General features: G+C 37.4%; 1 protein-coding gene across 11 annotated transcripts in view; it reads right to left on the reverse strand.

The window, feature by feature from the left end:
• Positions 1-19,958, reverse strand: part of LOC131240072 (uncharacterized) — a 39,432-nt gene extending 19,474 nt beyond the window's left edge. For 4 of the 11 annotated variants that reach the window (XM_058238101.1, XM_058238102.1, XM_058238093.1 and 1 more), the window contains exons 1-4: positions 19,295-19,958; positions 16,902-17,325; positions 16,499-16,713; positions 13,608-13,724 (exon numbers count right to left, since the gene is read on the reverse strand). In XM_058238101.1, the coding sequence (XP_058094084.1) occupies positions 17,061-17,325; positions 19,295-19,854 (825 nt within the window). In that variant the 5' untranslated portion in view covers positions 19,855-19,958 and the 3' untranslated portion in view covers positions 13,608-13,724; positions 16,499-16,713; positions 16,902-17,060. Of the gene's footprint in view, positions 1-13,607; positions 13,751-13,872; positions 14,069-16,096; positions 16,252-16,498; positions 16,714-16,901; positions 17,326-19,294 lie in introns of those variants that run through there. The other 7 variants (XM_058238099.1, XM_058238097.1, XM_058238098.1 and 4 more) reach the window with 7 other exon arrangements.
• Between the last annotated feature and the right edge of the window lie 394 nt (positions 19,959-20,352).

The raw sequence follows: 20,352 nt of genomic DNA on the forward strand, positions 1-20,352 counted from the left end.
AGGGAACCTTAAACCAGAAGACAGTTGTCATGTGCGGACCACGAGTGGGACCTGACGCACCTGCGTTGGTGATCGGCTGCACATGTGTCGGGTCCACGTACCCAAAAATCGTCTCCTTAGGGTTGGTCAGCCAGGCTTGGGCTTCAAAACCCCCAAATTTCACGTCGATCCGAGATACGGCCTAGGCGTAGTGCTTCGTCGAAGTTTCAGCCTTCCTGCAGGGCCAGATTCTGCAAATCTGTTGAAGAGAGGGAATTTGATGCAATAAGGGACAGATTTGTAGCGCAGATGATTATGAGAGATGAGAAGGGTGGATGGTATAAGACGGTTAATAGAGATGGCGATGGATGGAGGTGAATTGGGATAGATGTGGCTTCGCACCAGGGTAGTTAACCCTTCGAAGAAGGGAGGGCTTCGCACCCAATTAGGCTTCGCAACTCAGAGAGTAGGAAAATGTAAAATTTTTATTAATCTTCAATAAATCAAAAGAACTATAAGGGGTGCCTATTTATAGGAAAACCGTATACCCCAAAACTCGCGCCATGTGTGCAACCTATTACTTGGCGATGAAGTAAACTAAAATAAAAACCAAACAAAGAAATCTAAAGCGTTCATGATGTTCTAAATAATAACAATAAACAAAACCTAAAATATGAAATCAATCCGACTAGTGGGCTACGATCATGAGATCCCATAGTGGGCTTTTCTTGATTGTCGGGCCCACTCTTTTGAATCAAAACTTCGTCTCTAATTAGGAGGCCCTCCTGGATGTCGTCATCGATCCAGATCGGCGGTGGGGCCCTCTCGTGTACGTGCGTAGGGGGCGGTGTGCGTGTGCGTGCGCGTGTGATGTCCCCATTACTTCACTAATTCAAAGTTCAAAAATCAAGCTCATTGAACAATCCTAACTTCCTATTTATTGACGATTGTTTGTTGGCACATTTGTACAAGCACTAGATGCATTTGGAAAAATGCAACTCACTTCACAAATTGAAGGTCCGAAAATCAAACTCATTGAACAATCCAAACTTCCTATTTATTGACACTTGTTTGTTGATACATTCGTACTTGGAAGCACTGAATGCATCTGTAAGAATGCACCTCACTTCACTCAAAGTCCAAAAATCAAGCTCATTGAGTGGAAGCAATGAATGCCCCCTGGAAAAATGCATGGGGGCGCCAAATCATATGCCATATGTCAAATCATACACATGGAGATGCCTGAATCAAGAAAGAGCCTTTGACAAGCCAAAATAGTCCGGAACTAAGAGCCACTATGAATAAGTATACGGCTTGAATGAAGAAAACTAACTAAGAAATGAAAGCAAATTATTCCAAACCTGGGCCTGTGACGATCTAAAATAGCCCAACTCGAGCCCATCCCGATTTGTTTATGCTGGATCTAGGCCCGAGCACAAGTGTTTCTTAGGTGGTTCATATAGGCCATGAAACAAATATGAGCTCTGCTTGAGCATGCTAGGCCTGAAAACCTGTGGGTCAACCCCGCCCATTGACAGCCCTAGGATGTTGGCTCAGTATGGTTTTGCACTGCAGGGGCCAATAGATGGTGAATCCCGGTCCAGCCTCCCCCTGACGTGCATAGAATGAACACAAGTGGTATACTGGTATGAAAATTGGGTAGAGTGGAATTATAAATTCAGATACATTAGTGAATTTTCATGAAGTGTGGTCTATTCATGTGGCTCCAAAGATGGGGATGATCCAAAACAATTATAGATTTGGAAGATCCTCTCTCAGTGAACTCCCCCTCTTCCTCATTTCTGTCCTCTCTCAAGCCCTCTCTCTTTCTTAATTGCCCAGCTGCGGCAGCAGCCAAAATGCAACAGTGGTGTCTCTCATCTCTCTCTCCTCTCAAGCCTTCTTTCTCTGTTCCCTTACTCTCTTCCTACAACCTACAGAAGCCCCAAATCAAACCCCTAACCCTTCAAGAAAAAACAGAATGGGGAACGTGGAAGGAGAAAGAGGGAAGAAAGAATGGAGGAACCACCTTGTTCAAATCACAACTCGTTGGAGTTCTTCTGGAGTTGTGGGCTGTTGTAAAGGATGTTTAAGCCCTCTCTTTTCTTCAGCTACTTCTCAAAAAGTTAAAAGAACTTTTTTTTAATGGTTAAAAGTCACTTCAACCTAAGGAGCTACTTCTAAAATGATGCTTATCAAACTAACTTTTAATTTTAAAAAAGTCAACTTATTTGTTGAGATAAGTTTTTTCTTTTTTAAAAAAAAAAACTATTTATGGGAGTGTTACGAAACAGGCCCTTAATCAGTTCTAAAATAAGCTTCTCCATCTTTCATACCCATCCACCAAATCCTCAATAGAAATCATATACAGTGTCTGGAAAACTTAATGTCTTCGTCAATGTTTTGAAAGCGTAGCTACAACGCTACGTAGCATTAGCAAATAGCGTAAATCTCCTATAGTGTATGCTACAAGGGTCGTAGTGTACGTTATGTTTTTTTTTTTTGTATATATATATATATAATTTTATTTTATATTTTGTCCTTAATATGGGATTTTAATTTCTTTTCATACTTATGACTAGTGGTTTCAATTAGACATTATTAATTAAAGTGGTTTGCATAGTTGTTGATGTGATAATGATTTGATTGGGTTTATACATGTGGATTGGCTTTTGATAAATGGTAATTAATAACTTGTTTGAACATGCTAATTCTTAATAAATAAATCCATCTTTTAGGCATATATATATGTGCCTTTTCTTACCATTTATCATATTTTTCCTATTTTTAAATTAAAAAAATACAAGTATAGTGTAGCTTATGCAACATGCTACGCTACTTACGCTACATATGCTATAGAAGGTTGAACGCTACGCAACACGATACCGCTACTTAAAACACTAGTCTTTGCAAGTGCTAATCCCCATAACGTACAAGCAACGTTCTAAATATCAACAGTATTATTGGTATCACCGGATCAGTGATAATGAAATTGCCAATAGTTTAGAAATTTCCAAATATCACTGATATTTGGTGATGTTATAGATATTTTGATTAATATCATTTATATAAGTTCCCTAGTATCGGTGAAACCATTGATAATATCCTTGATACCAAGGACAATATTCCCAATACAAGGGAAACAAAATTTGACAAAATAGGAATATTTCCAAAAACTCAAAAAAAAAATAAATAAATAAATAAATAAAAATAAAAATAAAAATTCTCCATTTTCTTGATATATATATATATATATATATATATATATATATATATATATATAGTTTTGTTCCTTGGGTTAATTTGACCCAAGGTATCCCGTATCGGTATCGGTTGGCGTAACGGTGACCTCCAAAACCGATACGGATACGGGGGCGTAACGGTGATACGGGGGCGTAACGGCCCGTAACGGTGCAAAATTTTTTTTTTGTCAAAAAAATATGAAAAAATATGGATTAAATCCGGAATATTCTAAGCATTCCAAATATGCATTCATTTATAAATTGGAACATGTTTATGGTGGTGTAACGGTCCACTCTTTGGTGAGAAGTTGTATCGGACTATCTGATGAATTTATGAACTAGATAACCTGAATTTGACTACAAAATTCATATATTTAATTTTCTAACTATCTACTATCAATGATAGATATATTAGAATGAATGTAATATGAAAATATCTTACATTTAGGTGTTTGCAATTATTTTTGAGGGCCAAAATTCATGCGTAAATAGAAAAAAATATATAAAAAAAATATAAAATGGCACCCCAAATATGTAAAATGCACATTAACATGTTCTACTATGATTAACACATCATATGACATCATTAAAACAGCAAAAGAATCATTAAAAAACGATTTTTCGAATTTTCAAAAAAAGGGCCGAAATAAATGCGTAAATAGAAAAAAATATTAAAAAAATATAAAATGGCACCCCAAATATGTAAATTGCACATTAACATGTTCTACTATGATTAACACATCATATGACATCATTAAAACAGCAAAAGAATCATTAAAAATGATTTTTTGAATTTTCAAAAAACGGGCCAAATAAATGCGTAAATAGAAAAAAATATTTAAAAAATATAATATGGCACCCCAAATATGTAAATTGCACATTAACATGTTCTACTATGATTAACACATCATATGACATCATTAAAACAGCAAAAGAATCATTAAAAATGATTTTTTGAATTTTCAAAAAAGGGCCGAAATAAATGCGTAAATAGAAAAAATATTAAAAAAATATAAAATGGCACCCCAAATCTGTAAAATGCACATTAACATGTTCTACTATGATTAACACATCATATGATGTCATTAAAACAGCAAAAGAATCATTAAAAAATGATTTTTCGAATTTTCAAAAAAAGGGCCAAAATAAATGCGTACATAGAAAAAAATATACAAATATATAAAATGGCACCCCAAATCTGTAAAATGCACATTAACATGTTCTACTATGATTAACACATCATATGATGTCATTAAAACAGCAAAAGAATCATTAAAAATGATTTTTCGAATTTTCAAAAAAAGGGCCAAAATAAATGCGTAAATAGAAAAAAATATTAAAAAAATATAAAATGGCACCCCAAATCTGTAAAATGCACATTAACATGTTCTACTATGATTAACACATCATATGATGTCATTAAAACAGCAAAAGAATCATTAAAAATTGAATTTTCCAATTTTAAAAAAAATGGGCAAAATAAATGCGTAAATAGAAAAAAATATTAAAAAAATATAAAATGGCACCCCAAATCTGTAAAATGCACATTAACATGTTCTACTATGATTAACACATCAAATGGCATGATTAAAACAGCAAAACAACCATTAAAATTTGATTTTTCGAATTTTAAAAAAAGGGGCCAAAATTCATGCGTAAATAGAAAAAATATTAAAAAATTATTAAATGGCACCCCAAATCTGTAAATGTACATTAACATGTTCTACTATGATTAACACATCATATGACATGATTAAAACAGCAAAACATATTAAAAAAAGTATAAATACCTATTTTTGACGAATTTCTGAAAAATGGCCCACCGAGCTTTGATTCAAAAAAATTTGTGATATAATGTGTTTTTATCTCAAATACCTAGCTAAGGTTGGTCGAAATTAGTAGTAGAAGGAGTGAAAAACAGTTTGGAAGCAAAAGGTTTCAAAAAAACAGCAAAAAACGAGCTAAAAATGAAAAAAAAAAAAAGTTACCGTTTCGGGCCCGATACGGGCCCGTAACGGCCCGTTACGCCCGTATCGGCCGATACGGGTACAAAAAATCGTATCGGCCGATACGGCCCCGAAACGGGTAACGGTTCGCACCGTTACCGTTACGTATCGGCCGATACGGCCGATACGTAACCGATTCGGCACACCCTGGTTTGACCACTCTTGGTTTTTATTGAATCAAAGTTTGGATTTGGGGAGAAATCTCAGCTTGGAACGAAAGCAGGCAAGAACTCAAAGGTGAGGAAAAATCCATAGAAACTTCTTCTTTTTAAATGTTAGCATAGATTGCATTGAAAATCCACATCTGTGCATGATTCTCATGCATTGACATGGATTTGTGGCAAAGAAAATTAACATTCAAGTGAAAAAATGGGAGAAATTAGTGAAATCCTAATTTTTCCATTTTATATTGGAAAATGTATTTTTTAGTGTTAATTAATGTGGAAATTTTACATATTAACAAGTGTTGGCCGAATTATTGATTGGCTACAAATTTTATATATTTATTTTATATCGATTTTTCATCAACATATGGTTAGGCCCCTATAAAATGGAAACTTATAATGTATAGTTGTTTCTTGCAATATTTTGATTCCTAGTTCCTACATGTGTAAACATGTATTTTAGGGCCCATTTGGATACATGTTGATAAGCTGCTTATTTCGCCAAAAACAACAAATCAATAGCTTATTTGACAAAAGTTAGTTTGTTAAAACACAATTGAATCATTGTTGAACACTTTAAGATGGCTTATGGCCTTGAGCAAAAAAATATTGCTTTTTTACTTTTATTGAAGGGAGAGAGAAGCAAGAGATCTTTCTCAGTTGCAAATCGAAGATAAGCTCTTTCTCAGTTAGATCTTTCTAACTGTTTTTGTGCGGGAGAGGATCATTCTGAGATTGCGGCAACGACATATCTATGGCATTATGTTGCTCCATTGAAGGTGGCAGCATTTGGTTGGTTAGTAGGCAGTAACAAAGTGCTAATAATAGATAATCCTTGCAAGCGGAATATGTATCTCCCAAATGCTTGCTGCTTGTGTTTCAAAGAGGCGGAATCAACGAATCACTTATTCCTTCGTTGTGTTTTTGCCAAAGAGGTTTGGGATATTGTTCTACAATTTTTCGGGGTTCTTTGGGTGTTCCCGAAGACTATTGGGGAGTTTCTCATAGCTTGGCATGGCAGGGGGATAAGGAAAGAAGGGGAAAGGCGGTGGCAGTTTAGCCTACTAGCGACTCTATGGTCCTTATGGTGGAAAAGGAATCAACTTTGTTTCAAGAGCAAATTGAGCATGCCGGTGCAAGTATTCAATAGGGTAAATCTTAATATGAAGGTTTCGACGAAAGTGTAGTTAGTTTTTTCTTCTTTTTTCATATTGAGGGCATCTCGTTGGGTGTTGTTGTACTTTTGTATATTTGTGTATTTGTATTTTTGATTCATTTGGCCTTGGCCTTTTTTAATATATCATCTTTCAAAAAAAAGAAGAAGAACAGAGATCTAGGTGCGTCCCTACTTCATATTCTCCCTCTTCCCTCTCTATCTTCCTCCCTTCTTTCCTAGGGCTTTGATTTGGGGATTCTTTTCTTTTATAATGGATGGGGTTTTTTCAAAAGGGTGAGAGAGACCTTTGCATCTCCAAATTCAATAAAGAGGATCCGACACAACGGTGCTAGAATGCCCAACCAATCTCATGTAGAGAGACTTAACTGAGAATTTGCTCAATCTATCAGCTTTCGAAAGACATTTATCTAGCTTGGAAAAATCAGCTCCATGTTGGATCAACCCCATAAGGTTAGAAAATTGATCAATCTCTTCTTCAGAGAGGTTCAGATGACACTACATTTCACCCATTATAGACAAATTATGAAACCAGGCCTTCTTCCTTTTTATGACACCCTGAATAATCGAGGGAATACTTGAAAAAGAGGCATATCATCACAACACCTGTCCAAACAGAAGCTGCCTCTGGAGCCTTCCCTCAAGATGAAGGGGATTTCTCCTTTAAATGAACTTAACACTTTAAGCACTACCACACACAACCGGATGCCCTATAATAGACCGAATGACACGGAAAGCAACTATCCTCCTCTTCACATGGCCCAGATGCCCTACAATAGACTGAATGATGCAGAAAGGCAAAACAATTGTCCTCCTCTTCACAGAGCCCAGATGATAAACTAATGTCCTCCTCGCCGAACCCCAATATCTATTTTCGCAATAGCACTGAATTCACGTGCCTGAGATTCCTGATTTCCAATCCCCCGCTCTATGTTGGGCTTACACACCTTGGCCCAACTGACCAAATGGAATTTATGTTTATGTTTGAAACCTTGTCAAAGAAAGTCCCTTTGAATTTCTTCCGGTCTACCCAATCACACTAACTGGACATTAAAATAGCGACATATAACACAAAAGGAATGCTTATGAACACAAATTAAATCAAGGATATTCTCCCTCTTAAGGAGATATGCTTGCTTTTCCGCCCCAATCATTTCTGTTTCACCCTTTCCACCACCGCATCCCATAAGTGTTTGGTTGACTTCTCAATCCACAAGGGGCCACCCAGGAATGTAGACAGACGGCTGCCTAGCTTGCGCTTGGAAGATCAACCAAAAGAATCCACCTCCTTGCCACTCAAACAAACACCCAGTAATTCATTTATTCAGATGCCAATTTTTAGCCCCAATACACCACTTCAAAACACAACAAAATATTATGAAGATTGTTGATTTGGCCCAAGTTTGTCTTGCAAAACAAAAGAGTATCATTGACAAATTGCAAATTTGATATCTGGATATGAGCGTATCAACTTCAAAGCCACCAATTAGATCGTTTCTACCAGCCCTTTCTTTCAAAACTACACTTTCTTCCCAAAGTCAATTTGAATCTTGTTCCATTTCTCAACATACTCCACACCTCACTCACTTCTTCCCAACCTCAGAGCCTTCCACCCAACGAGCCATCTCCGAGATATAGGGCGTAGCTTGGGTAGGTTAGGTTGGGTTGAGGGTCAACCCAAGCCCAGCCCAACCCAACCTCAAGAGGAGTTGGCCTGAGGCCCAACCCTAGAGCAACCCAACTCAACCTCCAGAGGAGTCGGCCTGAGGCCCAACCCTAGAGCAACCTAACTCAACCTCAAGAGGAGTCGGCCTGAGGCCCAACCCTAGAGCAACCCAAACCCAACCCAAGCCCATCCTAAAGTCTTGAATACTCAAACCTTAATACAATTTAGCTTGGGTGAGGTTAGGTCAGGTTAACACCTGCAACTAGTAATCTAACAAATAAAAAATCAAATATGTAACTATCAAAAAAACATTGTTAAAGTAATACTTGTATCTAACAAAATAATAGTGTTTTCGATAGCGTCCATAGCATAGCTACAACGCTACATAGTGCACCAAACTAGCATAACTCCCATGAACCATATGCTATTTTGGGTGTAGCATATGACATAGGTATGCATTTTAAAGCTTAAAAGTTTAAAAAAATATGTTGTAATATTCTATGTTAGTTGAGCATGATGCAGGACATGAAATTCAAATATGATGTACGAGATTTCAGGCCTAAGATCACGTTAGTTCAGAAACAATTACACAAATTTCATATCCCACATGAAAGTCCAAACATTCAATTTAGGGAATCTATGCGGGTCCAGGCCTACACATGTTAGGGCTGGATCAATAAAAATTATGAACCAAACGATACTCAAAGATAAGAAATAATCATCCACACATGCATAGTAATCAGTCCCTAATCCAATGGATTCACTAATGTCAACTCAACGAACCCTAGGGTGAGAAAATGGGCAAATAAATTAAGGATAATGCAATCTAGGGTTAGAGTTTATGAAAATAGGTATGAAAAGAGGAAAAATAAGGAGAAAAAACCTGAATCGAAGAAAGTCCACGCGTGCGGACAGCGGTAGGGCCAGGCGCACATGCGCACGAGCCTGGCCGCACGTGCGAGAGGGGCCCGATTTTCGAAACAGACTCCTTGGCTTTGGTCGGCCAGGGGGGTCTTCAAACCCTCCAAGCTTCATGGCGATCCGACGTACGGTCTGTGTGCAGTGCTCCGTCGAAGTTTCGGCCCTCTTGCAGGGACAAATTCTGAAAACTGGTTGTATGAAGAAGAACAGCCACAAAAACTGGTGGATTCGAAACAAGGATGATTGTAGAAAGTAAGAGATATGGATGGAAGAGGGTAGGGGCAGATGTGGATAGATGTGGCTTCGCACCATGGTAGTTAGCCCTTCGAAAAGGGAGGGCTTCGCACCCACTTGAAAATTTTCACAACTCAGAAACTCAGAGAATAGGAAAAAACTTGCAGGATTTTTTTTATTAAACTTCAATGAATCAAAAGAACTACAAGGGATGCCTATTTATAGGAAAACCTTATACCCCAAAACTCGTGCCGTGTGCGCAACCTATTACTTAGCGATTAAGTAAACCAAAATAAAAACTAATCAAAGAAATCTAAAGCGTTCATGATATTCTAAATAACATAAATAATCAAAACCTAAAATATGAAATCAATCCGACCAGTGGACCACGATCATGAGATCCCATGACGGGCTTTACTTGGCTATCAGGTCCACTCTCTTGAACCAAAACTCTGTCTTCTAACAAGGAAGCCCTCCCTGCACGTCTTCATCGATCCAGATCTACGGTGGGGCCCTCCTAGCGTACGTGCGTAGGGGGGCAACGTGCATGCGCGTGATGTCCCCATCAAAGCATAATTTGAAAAATGGTGGTGACTTATTCTCCTCACATGTTGCATTGATGTACAACTAGCCATCCAGACCATCCAAACCGGGGTCCCTATCGGGGAATGGAATATATCTCTAGACTTATAAGTATCAATCAACTTTAATAACTCCACCATGTGTACAGTTGAAGAGTTACGACCAGTTTTAAATGGTGTCAGACTAACACAGTATGCTTAACTCATAAAAGCAAAGATTTTTCGATTTCCCTCTAAAGCACTATTCCTCTTTCATCGAAAGCCATATTCCCTCTTTCAAAAGCCTCATTTAGTACTCTTAATCCACACAATGATTAAAGACAAAAATTTAAAGAATCAATCAACCCCATCAGAATAATATCACTTGATCTCTTGACTAAATTTTGCGAAGCATTGGAGCCCAAACAAAGGAAAGATCGACCAAAAAATTAAATTAAATTTGTGGAGCTCTTTTTAATTGATTTAAAGCGTAAAAAAGTTAAGTTCTTCCCTTAATCTTTAGTAATGAATTTTATTTCATTTTTGAAGTAGATTTCAGGTATTTTCGAGCCTTTTTTTTTTTTTCCCTTTTTTTTGAGTGGTCGGATGCTATGCAACATCTAGAATAACCTTGTTCTAAAACCATTTTATGTGGCGCCTACTGTTGTGTGTATGGCATGCCATCCAACTTGTCTAGCCCATCATGAAAGCCACCATGCTAGGGGTAGATTTTGAGTGCTTGAGCATTGTCTTTTATGTTGTGAGTTGTGACCCATGTGATGGTTGGATACACCTAAATTTTTTTCTCCGCAGTTGCTATCCATTATTTTCTATTTTGTGGTCTACCACCCAACCCGTCCAATCTCATGGTTAGTTACACAACTTCTACATTTTAAAATTTTTTTTTTTTTTTTAATTTGGAGATAAATTACACAACTTTTACATTTTTTTTTGAGAGAATTTATACAACTACATATTTTTGGAGAGAAATTACACGGCTTCTACATTCTTTTGAGAGAGAGATTAGACAACTTCTATGTGTTTAGTGACACTTTGATTATTTGTCATTTTTTTTACTAAAGATGCAAAAAAAAAAAAAAAAAAAAAAAAGGAAAAAAAAAAAAGAAAAAAAAGAAAAAGAAAAATTGCACATATTTGTTTATACTAATTGTTTGCTTTTTAAATGCGATTTCTTTTATATTGAATATAAGTGGGTTGGCCTTTGATAACTTGTTTTGCACATGCTTTTACTTGAAAAATGATGCATAAAAAAAAAAAAAAAAAAAAAAATTATACATATTTGTTTATATTATTTGTTTGCTTTTTAAATGTGATTTCTTTCGGATTAAATATAGGTGGATTGGCTTTGGATAACTCGTTTTGCACATGCTTTTACTTGAAAAATGAAGCATATATTTTCTAGGAATTATATATATATATATATATATATATATATATATATATTAATTTTACCATTTACCATATTTTTCCCACTATTTTAATTAAAAATAGAAGTATCGTGTAGCTTATCCGATGCATATAGAGGGGTGAATGCTCCGTTATAAACTACACACTATTTAAAACACTCCAACATAAAATTAGCAAAATAACACTCATTAAAAAATAAAATTAAAGAGACCATTCAAAAGACATTGGACCACTAAGCATGTGGGCCTGGGTAACTTTTGATCATAAACCGCATTTTAAATGCATAGACTTTTACGTTTATATCATGTATGTTCGTCATAACTCATGTTTATGGTTTGGGTTGTCCGAGGCCTCAATCCAAGCCCAACCCAACTTAGTGTCGGTTGGAGGATTTTCAACCTAACCCAACCCAAGCTGCACCTCTATTGCGATGCGAACCCTTCCAAAGGGTCATAGTTTCTCCTTTTTCTAGACATTTGCAAACGTAGTAGTTTCTTTCAATAATCTCCCTCCATTAAGCACATATAGAGGGGTGAACGTTACGTTATACACCACGCGCTATTTAAAACACCGCAAAATAAAATTAGCGAAATAACACTCAATAAAAAATAAAATTAAAGAGACTGATCAAAAGACATTGGACCACTAAGCATGTGGGCCGGGTAACTTTCGATCATAATCCGTATTTTAAATGCATGGACTTTTCCGATCACGAACCCTATATAGCATAAAGTCCATAGCATGGACAGTTCCAATCATGAACCCTATTTGACATGCAAGTCGTGATTTTACACGATTATATCATGTATGTTTGTCATAACTCATGTGTATGGATAAGGTTGTCCAAGGCTTCAATCCAAGCCCAACCCAGGATTTTCAGCCTGACCCAATCCAAGCTGCACCTCTCATGAGATACCAACCCTTCTGAAGTGCCATAGTTTCCATAGTTTCCCCACTTTGGGAGCAATGAACCGTTTCTCATTTTTTACAATGATTGTCATCTTTTGGAATGCTTTCTTTTACATATAAATATATGTATTGTAGGTTTATTGCAATTCTTATGTTGCCTTTTGGGATTTGTTTCCTTATAAATAATTACACACTAGTAAAATATAATTTAAACTTGTCGAAGAGCGTGACCTTTAAAAACCATCCTACCCGAAACTGATATACGAGTCCATGTCCAAGTATGTAGGAGTCAATATGTTTGGAATCTTGTGGTTGCCGTGTTTGATGTAACATATTTGTGCTTTATGACGATGCATCGATAAGTTAGAAAGCTCATACTCAACTCCAAAACCTTGGTATAAATTCTTGTGATCCATGATTGATTTTGAAATGCGTGCTTCATGGCAATGCATCAATAAGTTAGAAAGCTCATACTCAACTCCAGAACCTTGGTATAAATTCTTGTGATCCATGATTGCTTTTGAAATGCGTGCTTTATGACGATGCATCAATAAGTTAGAAAGCTCATACTCAACTCCAGAACCTTGGTATAAATTCTTGTGATCCACGATTGATTTTGAAATGCTTTGTAAACAGGCTTCTGAAACAATTATGGTACATTATGCCACCTTGCTCGAATGGATGGTATATTATGTTGCAAGGGTATTGCTACAACAATGCAACATGGTATGAGTAACATGAATCAACTCAAAATATAGTTACAAGGTGCGTTACAAGGTGGGTATGCGACAAGGTATGCAAAAATGGTTACGTAACGGCCGTTTAAGTAAAGGTAACGGTGGTCAGCGTTACGTGTTACGGGGTTGTAATGGCTGTTACAGAAAAAACAGCCTGTAAAGGACCCACGACAGCCTGGTAACAGGCATAACGGTCCATTACGGAGTCTATACAGGACTTTTTTTTCTAGATTTATTTATTATTATTATTTTTTTAAACTAAGGGCCATTACAGGGGCCATAATGGTAACGACAGTGACCATTACAGCCACTGTTACTGTTAACATTATAGAATACCATGGCATGCAAAGGGCAAAAAAATAAGAGAGACCCATAACATATATGATGTTAAAGCTAGGGAGCTACTATTTAGAGCTACCCGAATTAATTTGCTCAAACCCATTTTCTTCGGATTTGGAAGTGTACCATCATGAGCAATTAAATATATTAAGGTGGATGCAGATGTAAATTACCAAAAGGTATCACATTCATAATAAAAGACACTCATCTATGAAAAGAAAAACATATCCAAAGATCACTGTACTTACCAAGATGTTGATTGCAAAAATCTAAGACAGCTCGGGGTGGTAAATGAGCATACTGAATCATAAAAACCACCATACTGGCCCATGCACTAACTGTGAAGTTCACACCAACTTTGGCTCCTGAGAATAGGGAAAATTGAAATAATCTGAAACATAAGTAATGGAAAGAACATAAGAGAAAGAAAGAAAAAGAGCTCTCCCAAATCAGAATGGGGATTTCTACCACTTCATCTAACAAAGGGACATTAAGATAGTCACAAACAATCACCAATATTCTAGGACAAAGAACCATAAAACATCCCCATGTTCATTATTGTAGATACAAGACATTTTCGGACCAGCCTGATCTCCTTGTTAGGTCCACCACATCTAACATCCTCTAGAACCAGCATAGCAACCAACGACCTGCATATATCATAAATACACCTGTTCCAGAGCACAAGCAACCGCTAACTGCACCCGAACTGATTCAATGAAGTTAATGTATCAATAAAATGATAGAGAAATGAATGATGTACCCTTAAATTTATGCATGTCTGATAAATCAGTGTATGTGGAGGGAGCAAGGTGTCCCGTATCGGTATCGGTTGGCGTAACGGTGCCCTCCGAAACTGATACGGATACGAGGGCGTAACGGCGATACGGAGGCGTAACGGCCCGTAACGGCGCAATTTTTTTTTTCTGCCAAAAAAATATGAAAAAATATTGATTAAATCCGGAATATTCTAAGCATTCCAAATATGCATTCATTTATAAATTGGAACATGTTTATGGTGGTGTAACGGTCCACTCTTTGGTGAGAAGTTGTATCGGACTGTCTGATTAATTTTTTAACCAGGTAACTTGAATTTGACTGCAAAATTCATATATTTAATTTTTTTTAAATATGTAATTTATATACTTAACAACTTGATATCATTTCTCCCAATAGTTCTTTAAAAAAAAATGAAATTAAATTCAGGTAGATGGCGTTACCAATTTGGGGCTGACTTGGAGGACCAATCTATTCTCCAAATCAGCCTCAAATTCATGTCATTTATTGTCATTATCCCACTTATAAATTGGTGGACATTTATTGGATAGTGAATCATAAAAAAAAAAAAAAAATTCAAAAGGCCCTATTTTAAAAAATAAAAACTCACAAATTAATAATTAAAACTATTTAAGTAATTTGATTTTGGCATTGTGAGTTAGCAATTGCAGTCCATAATTTAATTGTCAAATTTTAAGTTAATATATGTCTCGTGTACAATTTTTTAAGGCTTGAATTAGGAGGGACTCAGATGTAAAGTGTAACACATGTGTCAAAGTTTTTTGGGCCCCACCCGTGATGAATGTGTTATATCCATAACGTCCATTCATTTTGCCAAATAATTTTAGGGCATGAGCCCAAAAATGAGGCACATCCAAAGCTCAGGTGGATTGCACCATAAAAAATAACAATAATTAAATGTTCACCGTTAAAAATTTATTGGGGGCTAGAAAAGTTTTAGATCAAGCTGACATGTGTGTTTTCCCTTCATCCACGTCAATGTGACCGAATTAATAGGTTAGATTGAAAATAAATATTACAGTGGATTTAAGAAAATTTTAATAGTAAGCATTCTATAACCATTTTTTCCTATGGTGTGGTCCACCTAAGATTTGGATATTACTAATTTTTTGAATCTGACCTAAAATGATGTGGCAAAATGGATGGACGATATGGATAGAAAATATATATCATAGTGGGCCCACTCGAGTTTGATCACATTGGATGGAAAATAAACGTTACCGTGCGCCTACGAATTATTTAACGTGAAAATCATTATCTTTGTTTCTATTTTTGGTGTGGTCCAGATGATCTTTGGATATAAGTCATTTTTTGGGTGGTGCTCTAAAATGATCTCTGAAAATAGACGAACGGTGTAGATGTAATAAATACATCACTGTGGAGCCCATATAACTTTGATCTCCTTTGAACCGTTCGTACAACTCGGAGCTCGAGGAGTGTCAGCGCTCGTCTTTACGTGACACGTACCTAGAAACGAAAAGAAAAAAAGAGGGAAAGAAGAGAAAAGAAAAAAAGAGGGAAAGGGGGACCGAAGAGATTGAGAGAGAGAGAGAGAGAGAGAGAGAGAGAGAGAGAGGAAGAAGAAGAGGAAGAAGCAGCCGCAGCAGGGCGCAGCCGCAGCAGGGTGCAGCCGCAGCCGGGCGCAGCCGCAGCTGCTCGAGAAGAAGAAGAAGAAGAAGAAGAAGAAGAAGAAAGAGAAGAAGAAGAAGAAAAGAAAGGAAAAAAAGGTGAGTTTTTTTTTTTTGTTTTTTGTTTGTTATGGCCCGTAACGGCCGTTACGATCACAGAATTCCGTAACGGCCGTTTCGACCCCGTATCGCGTAACGGGTCCCACCGTTACCGTTACGTATCGGCCGTTACAGCCGATACGTAACCGATTTGGGATACCCTGGGAGGGAGGGAGGGCCGATACGTAACCGATTTGGGATACCCTGGGAGGGAGGGAGGGAGAGGGAAGGGGAGGGACGATTAGGATGTGGATGTGAGCATCAAAGACGGAGCATATTCCAGCATCAGCAAAACATTTCCCAGTCAGAAACATAGCAGTACATGCAATATTTCCTTACTAGTCCATGTCCCAATCAGGAAGGAAGCCTACATAAAGGAGCGAATAAAGTTCAAGGATGCCATTTCTCATTCTACAATTAGGAATCACTGTTATTGAAAATGTTATAGATGAATACAATGATACAACCTTGAGAATTATCAAAACAAACATGGAATCCTTTATCATGTAGTAAGTACAGAACAAACCTCTACACTTTTGCATTCACATGACACTTTAAATTTCCACAAGAATCAGCCTTACAAAGAATTTGCTACAAGTACAACACGAACTCACATTTCCACAACTACAATAGCCTCTGTACTTCCTATTCACATCTGCACTTCACAAAAGTCACCATCATAGAAGAAAATACCAGCACCCATCACCATTGGAACAGCCAAATTGATTGTGCAAGAAATATCTCCATTCATGTCAATGACCGCAACAATATAGTCATAACATTGCATGTCAATATTACTGCTTCGGGATCTCCTTTCTGTTTATGCCACCTGCAACAATGTAACTTAAAATCAATTTAACTAGGAAACAACCGATAGATACTCCATAATGTGGAAAAAACAAAAAAAAAAAATGATAAATGTGGATGGAGGATAAGAACCATAGAATTAGTAGTAGCACAAATCTTAAGCCTGGAAGCAAAAACAACTGGAGACTGAAAGAGAGACTTTTAGGTGACCTTAAATTGGCTCTAAAGCTCCTCAACCGAGAGACCTCTGCTGCATTCATGTTACGCTCAGCTCAGATTGGTGGAGAGACTTCGTATCCAAGGATATGAACTTCTGCTAAATGATTAGATATATTCCAGATTGAAATTGCATCCACAAGCCTAAAACAGTCAACCACCATTTTCATCTCTAATTGCATCATTCTCAATGGCTGCATTCCGTGCTTCTCTTCTTCTGTTTTGGATTTGGTGAACATATTCTGCAACTATGACGTGAAATTTTGGAGCTGGCTTGTTGGATGAGGAACCACTAAGGCCTGCCTTCTTCAAAGCCTGTGAGACGTGTCTTTGAGCCTTTTGGAAGTGAACGGTACAAAGGGAGGGCACAGCAGCTCTCAGCACTGGCTTCCCACAAATAACTTGTCCAGTTTGCGCACTGAAACAAAATGCATAAGTTATTAAATAAGCTGTTTTTTTTTTTAATGGAAAAGGCACAATTTCAATTTTCAATGCTTGAGAAACAATCAATGATTTTGGTAAATCGAGGCCCAACAGTTAACATGTCATATAAAACTGATTAAAAAGAAAATTTACATAAAAAGCCCCCCTGATGGTAACCAAGCAATTTAAACCATGAGAGAGAGAGAGAGAGAGAGAGAGAGAGAGATCTTTTTACTCACTTCTTTGGTAAAACAGGAAAGAAGATCCATTTCTCAAGAGAGCGTCAAAACTCAGCAAATTCTCACTAAGAACCATATTATGAAAATGAGAATAAAATACCATTTGTTATTAGCATTTATCATAAATTAAAAAATATATATCTAAAAGCATCAAAGCTTGCAAGTACCCATTACAACATGTTACAAAATAGACACTAGTGCATTCTATTCTTTGTATTTCTCATGAATCACACAAGAAACCAAAATTCTTGAAGCAAATTTTCCATTTATGTAGGTCCATAAATACCAACATGTAAAGATGCAATTTTGGTTATAGTTCCCACATACAAATATCCCCATCATTGAGGAAAATGACCAACCCTACGAACTCCAGTTTACAGCATACCCATTCATTTTCAAGACTACATCATACAAAGTCAATTTGTAAACCTTACAAGCAAATGAGACCTTTTTTTTTCTCCCACACAGATTGCTTATGAAAACTATACATTTGTTAACTACAAAAACCAAATTTGTATACATTAAAATAAAAAATAACATTAGTAAAACCATCAGAATCAAGAACACAACACTAACCATAAAAAAACAAGACAAAATATTGCAACTAAATAAAGAAATCATTAAAGAACATTAAAAAGCTCTGTCAAAAAGTAATGCACCAGCTGGTCCTGAGCTCAGATAGAACAGACCATGCCCCCAAAACCTCACAGATCCAGCCATCCAATTTCAACCTCTTCTTCATTGAATGTGGACATTGCTGCTTTTGTTCTTAACTCCTTATTGCAGGCCACCAATTGAAAGGTTAGGATTGCCCCATGAGGTATGTATGGAACATGATACATTCATAGTGGAGCCCATCATATCAACACAATGAGTCACCTACCATGGGTGGCAACACATCAATGGTACATATGGCATACACATGCTTGCCAATCAAGCCCATATAATCATAGGCCCCATCATTAACAGGTCTGTCAATGGGCCCATTTCAAATTGAGTCACCTACCATGGCTGGCAACACATCAATGGCACATGTGGCATACACATGCTTGCCAATCGACCCCATATAATCATGGGCCCCATCATTAACAGGTCTGTCAATGGGCCCATTTCAAATCCTTGAGTTTGCTTGACCCAGGCTCAGCCGATCAACAGTCCTACCAACAATTGAGTATGAGCAAAATTTCACACTCATCAGACTATCCTAACTGCCTGTTGGATGGCCACCATTTGGCAGTTTCAAAGAAAAACGTCTCGCCCAAAGTCCAATTTCATCGAGATGAATCAAATGGTTAAGATTGTCAGATTGGCATAATGATTGGGAGGTCCTCCGACCACAATAGGCCCAGGGTTCAGACGGTCAGGATCAGACTGAATGAAGCACCACATATATCCTGGATGAGTCGAAACTATTCAATACTTCCTGACGAACGCATCACTGCGGAGTCCAATCCACAGACAAGATATTAAAAGCAAATAGAGAACAAAATGAAGAAACATTGAGATTGGTAACTAATAAGAAAATCATCAAAATATTTCTTAATCAACTAACAAATCTTGAGAAAACATTAATATAAGCATTAGTTTACATAATAATAATAATAATAATAATAATAATAATAATAATAATAATAATAAAAGAAGATTCACCCAACAATCAAAACCCTAACATCCACCGAAATAGAAGAAAAACAAAAAAAAAAAAAAAAAAAAAAAAACCCAAACCTCTTGATAACATAGCTGCAAGCCTTGTATAGCTTTTGCTTGCTATCTGAAAGTATGTGAGAATGGCAATAGTTCGTCAGCGCCATTGCCTTCGACTTACACCCCCCAAAAGCGCATTTCTTCATGCTGTCGCCACTGCCACCGCAACCATTCCTGAAATCACCGTTATTCTCGCCGCTCCCTTCAGCAGCGGCGGCAGCGCTATCTCCTTCTTCCTTGAAAGGGCTTTTCCCGTATTTCCAATAATACCCTCGGTACTGGGCCCTGACCTCGTCCATCAGGGCCCAGTACTGGCTCTTGTAGTACCTGGCGAGTTGCTTGACTCGGCGGGAGCGGCGTCGCAGGACTTCTTCCCGAGTCAGCGAACCGGAGAGGCGGAGGGCCGTGTCTTCTTCGGAGCCGTCGATGGTGAGGGGGGTTTTGGACGATGACGATTGGCTGATGTGGGTGGGGAGCGACGGTGGGTCTTTGCCATCGCTGTCGCCGGTGGTGGGGAAGTTAGGGTTTTTAGGGTTTTGGGGTGGTGGAGGAAGAGGGTGGTGCTTGTTAGCAGAGACCATGGCAGAAGGAGAGAGAGAGAGAGGGAGATGATGAAAGGGGAAGGAAGTAAGGGGTATTTTCTTTATTTATGGACACGCGGGAGGAATTTTTAGCAGGAGAAACTCTTTGATACTCCGGTAGATGATGATACGCAGGCACTTAGAAATTACTATGAAATTTCACGCTTGGAATACCAGTAATTAATTTAATTTAAACCTTTAAGTTATCGGACCTATTTAGATGTATGTTAACTAAAAATTAAATTTATTTGATTATCGGACAATTGGAGAATGAAATGCATCCAATGGTCCATTTTCAACAAAGAAGTGTCCACGATTCAGTGGTTAGAATTTTTTAAACAATCTGATTTTTTAGGAATGTGATTTAGAAACAATGGCTTACGCTATTTAGTCGGTTTAACTGTATTTAATGTATTCCATGTTCACAATTTCTGACTGCCTGAGCATCGAGCGTCGTACATTTACAGAGTATCAAATAAATCGCCTTTGGAGGAGGAA

Source organism: Magnolia sinica, chromosome 3 (genome assembly GCF_029962835.1).
Source record: "Magnolia sinica isolate HGM2019 chromosome 3, MsV1, whole genome shotgun sequence".
Classification (NCBI taxonomy): domain Eukaryota; kingdom Viridiplantae; phylum Streptophyta; class Magnoliopsida; order Magnoliales; family Magnoliaceae; genus Magnolia; species Magnolia sinica.